Here is a 9,408-nt window from a genome sequence, read left to right as displayed (position 1 = left end):
TGCAATTTTTCATAAATATACAAGCGCAAGATACAAAACAATACACTACAACTTCACAAACCTGATGCGATGTACAGTAGTTTTATTAGGAAAATGCACACGCAAATAATTTCCCTTGTAGATCAATAAAGTTTGTCTGAGTGTAAGTTTAAGTCTAACATTGACTGTAATGAGATATTCCTCTGAAGGGGAGTGAGTGTGGAGAGAAAAGAGAAAGGAGGGTGTTATTTTCATCAAATATAACATTTTCAAAATAGTAAAAGGTAAAATTCTTCTCTCAGTTCGCTCAGTATGTTACGTGTCAGCAGTTAATACCCCACAGAAGTGTAATACTCCTTCTTTTTGATGGAGACTTATTGAGCTCATTAAACCTTGTACTTTTATTTGTACTCTACCAATCAAGTCAGGGCACACTTCATGTTTCTTCTTTGTTCACATTGTACATTCTCACTGAAGGCATCAAAACTATGAAAGGCACATGTGAAATGTTGAAGACAAAAAAATTTACTCCACACTTTGCTTTGAACTCTGGTTTGCAATCTCTGCATTTCTTGACCCTGTGGCACAGCTGTGAAGGGAAAACTATTTCAGAAGACTTCATCATAAAGCTCTCTGACAGAAGGACAAGGGTTTGCAATGCCCCTGACAAAGCAAAAGGTGGAGAAAAAACATTTAGTTCAGTTATTTCACTTTTCCTTTTACTACATACTTCCATATATCTCACTTCATACATGTGAAGACTTCTCTTTGTATCTCAAATGTAGAATGTATATGGGCCCGGTCAAGCAGAAGTATACAGCAGTACAGTACAGTACAGTATAAAAATGTATTGAACAGATACATATGTACTCTAGTTTATGAAACTGTTGACCTTTTTTCTGTATCATTTTTGGTTCTAAAGTTCCATATGTTTTAAACAGACCATGTATGAAACATGGAACAAAAATTATTTCCCAAATTTCAAAGACCTGCAAATCATGTCAATAAATGGATGTATTTCATCATATCTTGTGTTATTCCATCTTTGAACTGTTGATGAAGGTACAGGATTTAAAAAAAAAAAAAAAGTATTTAAAATGATACAAATTTGCTTGGAAGGACTGACATATTTTATAGAAATAGTTTCCTTTCATTTTGAAGTAATATTAAAGTATTCGGAAGAAAAAATGCAAAATCCTGCACCTTCTACTTGTTTGCACAATTTTCCCTCTGTTACTTTTCCCTCCGTTACCATGACCTTTCTTAATAAAAAATCTCATTACTCAAAAAGTAAGAGGTTTTTCAACCTAATCTTGTACCATATGGTAGAAAACTATATGAAGCAAATATTCAAACCAGTTTGTTATCCCTCTCAGGCTCAAATTAAGTTTTAGTATCAGGAAAAATCTGATATTTGGGGAAAATTATCATATGGAGTTGTAATATACAATCCTGACTTTTTTTTGAGATCCAGTGCATTCTGGGATGTTGCAGCATTGGTCCGGTGTGGTAAATTAACAAGAAGAAGACTGAAAATGATATGAACACTAACTTTATGTGTATACCACTTTTTATAACAATGAAAACAAAAAGCACAGTGTAACAGCTTTACAGCGGCAGAACAACATCACTTTTTCGTGTGGTGCCCCAAGAAACAATTTTTATCCTTTATAAAGCACAAAAGTACTTTGCACTTCTCTTCTCTCTTCTTATCAGCATGGATGGGAAAAAAGCTCATAAAGTATGGATGTGGAGTATTTAGGTAATTGGAATTTAACTGTTGCAAATCTGCAAAGCCTGCCTGGAGAGGGTTAAGGATATGTAAGTGAGAACCAAGAGTTATCACTGTTTGGATTTATTGCCCAAAAAGTGCTGCATATTTCATTCCCCCCGTTACCAACATGAGTTTTTAATTTTTTTGTCAACAACTTGAAAGAATATCACAGGTTTAACTTGACCCTGTTGGAGTGTAACTCTTTCCTACATTCTGATACTTTACTTATTTCAATAGTCCCTCTAGTTTCTGAATAAGAGACATTTGAATGTCAAAAATCTGCCCCTGTTTCCCTCCGTTACCACTTGACCGGACCCAGTAGTAGTAGTGTCCCAACGTTTGACTGGTCGTGTATTTTGTTTAATTCACAATATATTTCCACACGTGAAATAGAAGAAGCACTCTTTTCCTTCACTCCAGTCCTTCACCAGGTCTGACTATTTCAGCACCTTTCTATTACGAGGAGGAATGTTCGGAAAGTATGTTTCCAACAAGCTGTGCTGCATAATTTCTTTTCAATAGTTCAGTTTCTGTGTGTGTGGGAAGTGAATCATACTGTACAGTGGATAGTTCATTATAGTTATACTGTACAACTCTTTAAATTATAAAGCATCAGCCTGAAACATTAACATAATGGAGTTCAACAGGTGAACAAGAGTGACACCAATGACACAGGCCTTCAAACAGAACTGCTTTTACATATGGAGCTCATTGCAAGTTACTCTCTCTTGGTGTTTTTGGCTGTTTTTTTTTTTTCACTAGTGCTGCTTTGACGACAGTGATCATCTCTACTGGGAGGATGAGGCCATTCCTTGACCTTACAGAAGCTGCACAGATTGTCCAACTTCTTGCAGGCATGCCTTTACAGAGAGATTTAATGTGTCTCCAGCACAATCTCCAGAATACAGAGGAGATTTCAGGACACAGGCAGTTACTCTAGGAGAACTGGACAGGGCTGTAGAAGTTCCTCAACCCATCAGCAGGACCCAGATCTGCTCCTTTGTGCAGGAGGAACAGGCTGAGCTCTGCCTGTGTCCTACAGAATAACCACCAGCAGGACACTGTGTGAATGTTTCTGTCCAAACAATCACAAACACACTTCATAGATACCGAGAAGCATTTTGAGCTGCACAAATTAAATTTAGGCAAAATGGACTAGCCTGCTACAGCATTATTTCACTTTGATTTTCAGGGTGTCTTTAAAATGAAGCCCTCTGAAAAAGCCCTCTAAAAATCAATTAAAAGAGGTGCATCCTTTTGTTCCTAAGACATAGCCCTGTCCATATTTGTACAGATATCCAAGACACACACACACACTCACTCACACACACACACACACACACACACACACACACACACACACACACACACACACACACACACACACACACATAACACACACACACACAATTATTCTGGTACATTTCTACGTTTTTGTTTGTTCAGAGGAAGGAAACTTTTTTCATGCGACACATTTGACATTTTCAATGTTTTGAGGATAAAATGTTTGTGTTTCATATTCACTTTGCACAAGAAGTGGTTTAACAAACACTTTTTGTACCACAGCCATGATTAGACTTTATTTTTTATTGAACCATATCGAATTGATTTTAAATATATCGTATCAAATTGAAAGTTCACTGTATCGAGATATGTATAGTATCGTACTTGGCAACTTCTTAATAATACCCAGCCTTAGTAACCAGACATTTGAGCCACTTATTTTTGTTGCCTTTTTCTTGCATAAACTGAACGAACTTAACCTATATTCTTACCTGATCTCCTGCTACTATGGCCCCAAAGAGGTGAAGCAAACAGCACTTTAAACTCTCCTTCAGATGCTCACTCTCCTGGAAGCACTCTGTAACAGGAACACAGGCCATAACATAAACACCGAGATGCACTGAGAGGATCTGGAGGTGCGGTGTTATCTATGTAAACAAAGCAGGAAAACAAAATACAGCCACACCTATTCAGTGGATTATGATACTAAAGACTCTGTACGGTCTTAAAAAGTGAAAAACAGAACTATTTTAAAAGGTTTGCAGTGGTCCAAAGTTATTCCTCACTTACCTTATGCGTTCAGAGCATCCTAATTAATCACCATGATGAGTTTATAAGCACTTTTCACAACTAGGTCACGATAATTACTATATTGACTTACTGTTCAATACATGACAAATGGAACAATAATTTTGGAGGGTCAATATTTATCACGGGAAGTTTCTGTAGGGGAAGTTTTTGTTATTTTTCTGTTCTACAATTAGGTGACGGTTGAATAAATAACTAAAAATACTCATTATAGACACAAACTAACTACTAATGTGTTTTATTCTTTTATTTATTTATTGCAGACTGTGTTTTATTATTATTTATTGTCTATATTTTCTTCAGCAATATGTAGCACTTCCAAATTTCTTATCAAGACATACCTATTAAAGCCAACAACTGGGATGCTAACGTGCACTTCCTGAACATCAGACAACAAAATGCTTACTAATTAGATGCAGACAACACTATTATAGTCCATTCCAGCTCTAGTAAACAATAGTGCTTAATTTTTACAAGACAAGAGACAAGATTTTGACATTATGTGTAATTAATTCAGCAATAAAGTTCACAATTTTGCCCTCACAATTTTAGATTTATTTGATTTAATATAATAAAAATATAACTATAGCTTCTTAAGAGGTGTAACTCTCCAGCATTAACCATTTTGGATTGGATAAAAAATCAGTTAAAGCAGTGCTCCACAACCTTTTTTAGGGCCATGGACCGGTTTAATGTCCGACAATATTTTGCGAACCAGGGGCTGCGGCGGTGCGGCATGGTTTAGTCCTGGTTTAGTCCTGGTTTAGTCCTGGTTTAGACCTGGTTTAGTCCTGGCTAAATCCTGTTTTAGTCCTGTTTTAGTTCTTGTTTAGTCCTGGTTTAGTCCTGATTTAGACTTGGGCTAGTCCTGGTTTAGACCTGGTTTATTTATGGTTTTAGACCTGGTTTTAGACCCAGTTTAGTCCTGGTTTAGTCCTGGTTTAGTTCTGGTTTAGTTCTGGTTTAGAAATGCATATGGGAGGGGGGCTTTGCACTTTGGTGGCCCGGTACCAAACGACCTACGACACAGGGGTTGGGGACCCCTGGGTTAAAGAATCTCACCGTAATTTTTTTATCATGTGTGCACAATCTTGAGACAACTTTACCTCACAAGACCTTGTCCCATCGCTTGTAGCACTTTGTTTAGATATTTAAGACTAGATACTCAGATAGAGGAGAATGGTATGTGGCAGTAACCTCCAGGTCATAGTCTTGGTCATCTATTAACTCATCTGTCAACACACTCGAATGGGCACAAGCCATGCCCTGTGTTGGCTCCGTAATGTCTCTTTCCTTCATACCAATCATACCACAACAAAGAGACATTTAAAAAACCTATAATTGAAAAACCGAGTCGTAACGCAGGTCTCGTCGAGTCAAGAGGTAAGACAAGTGTTTCTAATTGTGTTTTAAAGATCCTATATTATGCTCAAGTGTCGTCAAAACATCTTAGGAATAGTCTTTTGTTTCATTCACGCATGTAGCTGCATATTTTTTACTTGTTAACATTTTCAAAACAATATTTAAGAGCTTGTACCGGGTTTTTTCCATGTATCTGAGCAAAATGTGTATCCCCCCCAGTACAGATATATTGTATAACGAGCTCTTGAGGTTAAAAAAAAAAAGTCTTCTTTAATTTCCTTTTCGAGAAATGTGCTTTTCTGTTGTTTACAATGTATATTTAGTATACATAATTATTGTTCATCTCTTGGCACAAACTCGAAATAAAAACGAATCAATCTGTCAATTATAAAGCATTTTACTCATTTTTACTGTCAGGATGTGCCCAGTTAGCATGCTAGTTACTGTCTCCATTACTACATATATGCTACGGAGCATAATTAGGATGCTAAGAAGGCATAATGTAAGTAACTTTGGACTTATACAAACCGTTAAAGATGAACTATTTCTGTTTTTCACATTTTAAGAGAGTAAAGTAAAGTAGAGCGCCTTTAATATAATTACATCTGGCTCGCTTGTAATCACAGTACAGTTAAATAATTTATTTTGATTATGTTGTCTTGCGTAAAGAATACAAGAAAAATAAACAGAAATCAGACACAAATAGACTCACGATAAAAGAAAGGAACAAACTCCACAGTGAGAGGTGCTGCCTTGTACTTCTGTCTGCTCCGCTCCACCGTCCCAACCTGCTCCCTGAAAATCAAAACACAGCAGTCTAAGATATATATACGTTCATAAAAGCAGCTATCATTAATATTTGATCATGCAGCTGCAGTCTTATGGTATATTTGAGTTACCCGCTGGTCCGGTGCCTCCAGTTGTGATATGGGTCGTACAGACTCTCACAGAAAGCCAAAGCGTGACGGACAAACTCTTCAGCCTGGCTCTGGTCCACCATTTCCTTCTCTTTGGTCTTACTTTTCAACTGTAACCAACACAAATTTGATTCAGCTTTAAGAATCATTAATTTTGTGTACTTGCAGAATGATTAGTTAGTACAGCAGGCAAGATACCGAAGCAAAACTAGACACAAAACACAAAACTAGGATGTATTTACACTTGTCCTGGTTTAGTCCTGGTTTAGTCCTATTTTGGTTCTGGTTTGGCCATGGTGTAGTCCTGGTTTAGCCCTGGTTTTGTCCTGTTTTAGTCATGTTGTAGTTGTATTTTAGTTGTGGTTTAGTGCTGGTTTAGTCCTGGTTTAGCCATGTTTTAGTCCTGGTTTACTGCTGGTTTAGTCCTAGTTTAGTCCTGCTTTAGTCATGTTTTAGTCCTGGTTTAGTCCTGCTTTAGTCATGTTTTAGTCCTGGTTTAGTCCTGCTTTAGTCATGTTTTAGTCCTGGTTTAGCCCTGGGTTGGTCCTGATTTAATCATGTTTAAGTCCTGGTTTAGTCATGTTTTAGTCATGTTTTAGTCCTGGTTTACTCCTCTGTTTTAGTCCTGGTTTAGAACTGGTTTAGTCCTGGTTTAGTCACAGTTTTCTATAGAATAACTCGTAGGTAATAATATTAGGTAGTAGAAGCATAGATTGAGAAAGTACAATGTATCATGATAACAGAATATAACAAGTAATTAAAATCCATTACTTGAGCCTTGACGGATTATTATTATTATCTCAGTTAGTCTTTGTACAAAACTGATATCAAACCTGCTGAATGTAAAGGGTGGTCATGTTGATAATGTGATTGATGTAGGAGCAGGTGCCGATCTCCTCCACATTGGACAAATTCCTGTAAGAAGAAAAAAAAAAAGACATTATAATTGCTTTCTTATCTGGTAACTCTATAGGAGATTCACTGTTCTTGGAGGAAATATCCAGAGTGAACTTTAGTATTCCTTTCAACCAACAACATTCACATCTTTGGGGCTGAATAACACTTTTGCTTTTTATACTGACAGAGAAGACGCTGAACTTTGTGCCAGTTTTTGTTTCATGTGGATAGGCCGAGTAATGACAGAGATATTAACCATAAACCAGGTCAACAAATCTGCAATCTGACACTTAAACCACAAATTCCACTGCAGAATTCTCCTCCAGCTCAGTTTAGCCTTCCCCAACTTTGGTAATTTTCCAGTGAAAAAAATGCAGGGAAATCAGTTTGGCTTTGATCCTTTTCTGGGAAAATGCAGATAAATTTAAGTTGCATGTGCGAATGTGGCTCTACTGTGACAGAAGACCTTCCAGAAGAAACCCTTTGACTGAAACAACAGCTATTCTACTTTTACTACATCTACTGGTGCAATGAATTGTGAAGGAAACATAAAAATTACAAATTAAGTAATCTATCATCCTATTTTATTCCATTCTTTGTCAGTTCTTCTTGCTTTCCGACCTGCACACGAGGATGAGGAACTTGAGGAGGAGCAGAGCGAGGTTCTGCTGCTCTGGCTCCAGACCGTCTGAAGCCTTTTGGACGCACTGAAGCAGCTGGTGACGTAAAACCTGAAGGATGTTGTCTGGGAGCAAGGTCAGCACTGGGGGCAGCTCCTCTGGCCTAAAGGAGAACATAAACAAATACATGAAATTATAAATAAAAGTAAAATTTGTTTTGCCCCAGTACAGATACATGGTAAAAGCAGCTCTTAGGGTCAGAATAAGTCTGTTGTGTACGGTCTGCATCGGATTACAAAGTGATTTTATTGTCCAGAAACCAGGAAGTTCGCCGTTCCGCTGTTGGCATGCTTGTTGTTGTTGGCATTACCGTGACACACAACTCTCCTCTGGCCTCTGAAAGTTGATAGTTAAGATAAGCCAGAAACAACTCTGGACCTCTGCAAAACACTCAGTATCTTTGTTATTTATTATTATTTTATATATAGATTTTTATATTTAATCTAACCCTGTAGTCTTTCAGGGGTAGATTCAGAGGTCCATTCTCCATTTTGTTTAATTTAAAAGTATTCTAATGTACTTTGACATTAAAATGAGTTTATAATTGATTATTAATATCTCAGTTATTCAAATTAATTCCTCTCTGATACCAGTTATTTAAAAGTACACAGTGTATTCTTTGTGTGCTGCTGGTAAAAGAGCTGCATGACTTTATCTATGCAAAACATACACATATATTATTAATACAGTATATTTGTGTGTCTGAACATCCTGGACTTTGTGTATCAATATTCGACTAGTAGAGCAGAATTAAACATGTTTCAAAGTGGATTTAAGACATATAATAATTGCAAATCACAACACAATCACTTTTACTAAAAACTTTTTTTTTTTTCTGAATTGTTCAATCATATTCACAGGTTTTACAGTTATGAAAAGTTTACAACTCAGAACTAAATATTTATATCTATTGAATGATTAATAATCCTTATCAGCAGCTTTTGAGTTCACTGTGTGTTGTCTGCATCTAATCATAAAGCTTTATTAAATTATTGTCAGAGAATGAGGAATATTAGCCTTATTCATCAGCCAGTTTCACTTTGTGGAAACCGTCTGACCCCGCAGCATTAGGATTCATTCGCTCTACGGTAGGCGGGTACTTTTTTAAATTTAACCAATTGCTCCTATTTGGTCGTGACATATGTAATGCACCGCTACCGGGACTAACTGGTCTATTAAGCTTTTCCCAAATCCCGTAGGAAGAAGAACAATAACGTTTTTCCCCTTGATAAAATTCACCAAACATTCTCTTTGTTCCGGCTTTAAATCCTCGATCTCGGGAATCGTTGCCAACACAGAATGTATGGCTCTTTGCTGATTGGCTGGTGCCCGAACTCACACTTCTGAAGTTCTTGCAAACCGTCTAGTGTATTCTGATTCCTGACCTAGTCGCTGGAGAGAAATGAAATTGAGCGAAGGCATTAGGTGGCAACAGTCTGGTTAGAGGAATATCGCTGTAAATGCAAAACTCCACTCTGGTCATAAGGTAAGTGAGGAATCACCATAGGCCGTATACAAATGGACAGAGCTGTCAAATAGGAAGTGAGCATGGGGCCTCTTCCGGCNTGTTTGATTAAACTTTAACCACATATTTTCAAGATCAACGCTCTACATGGTTCGTTCTCTAGTTTTATTTTCTTATTCGGTGATACGCTTTTAGGATTTGGCAGCGTTTGCGTACTCATTTTGGTACAAATGAGAAAAAAAA

At 37.1% G+C, this 9,408-nt stretch overlaps 1 protein-coding gene across 1 annotated transcript; it reads right to left on the bottom strand.

Annotated features, from left to right (window-relative positions):
* Window positions 1-3,528: 3,528 nt before the first annotated feature.
* Window positions 3,529-8,190, bottom strand: LOC129411679 (neurobeachin-like protein 1; the record flags this gene model as incomplete). The annotated part of the gene is made up of 7 exons (XM_055163184.1): window positions 8,149-8,190; window positions 8,011-8,036; window positions 7,642-7,803; window positions 6,957-7,038; window positions 6,106-6,233; window positions 5,919-6,001; window positions 3,529-3,614 (listed from the first exon to the last, which is right to left on the bottom strand). Coding segments are annotated over exons 1-7 (609 nt in total), but the record flags the coding sequence as incomplete, so codon positions are not given.
* Window positions 8,191-9,408: the final 1,218 nt, after the last annotated feature.

Source organism: Boleophthalmus pectinirostris, unplaced genomic scaffold, assembly GCF_026225935.1.
Source record: "Boleophthalmus pectinirostris isolate CB_2022bp ecotype Guang Dong unplaced genomic scaffold, ASM2622593v1 HiC_scaffold_565, whole genome shotgun sequence".
NCBI lineage: Eukaryota > Metazoa > Chordata > Actinopteri > Gobiiformes > Gobiidae > Boleophthalmus > Boleophthalmus pectinirostris.
The sequence above is the reverse complement of the archived record's forward strand: the minus strand, read 5'-3'. Positions and strand labels throughout refer to the sequence as shown.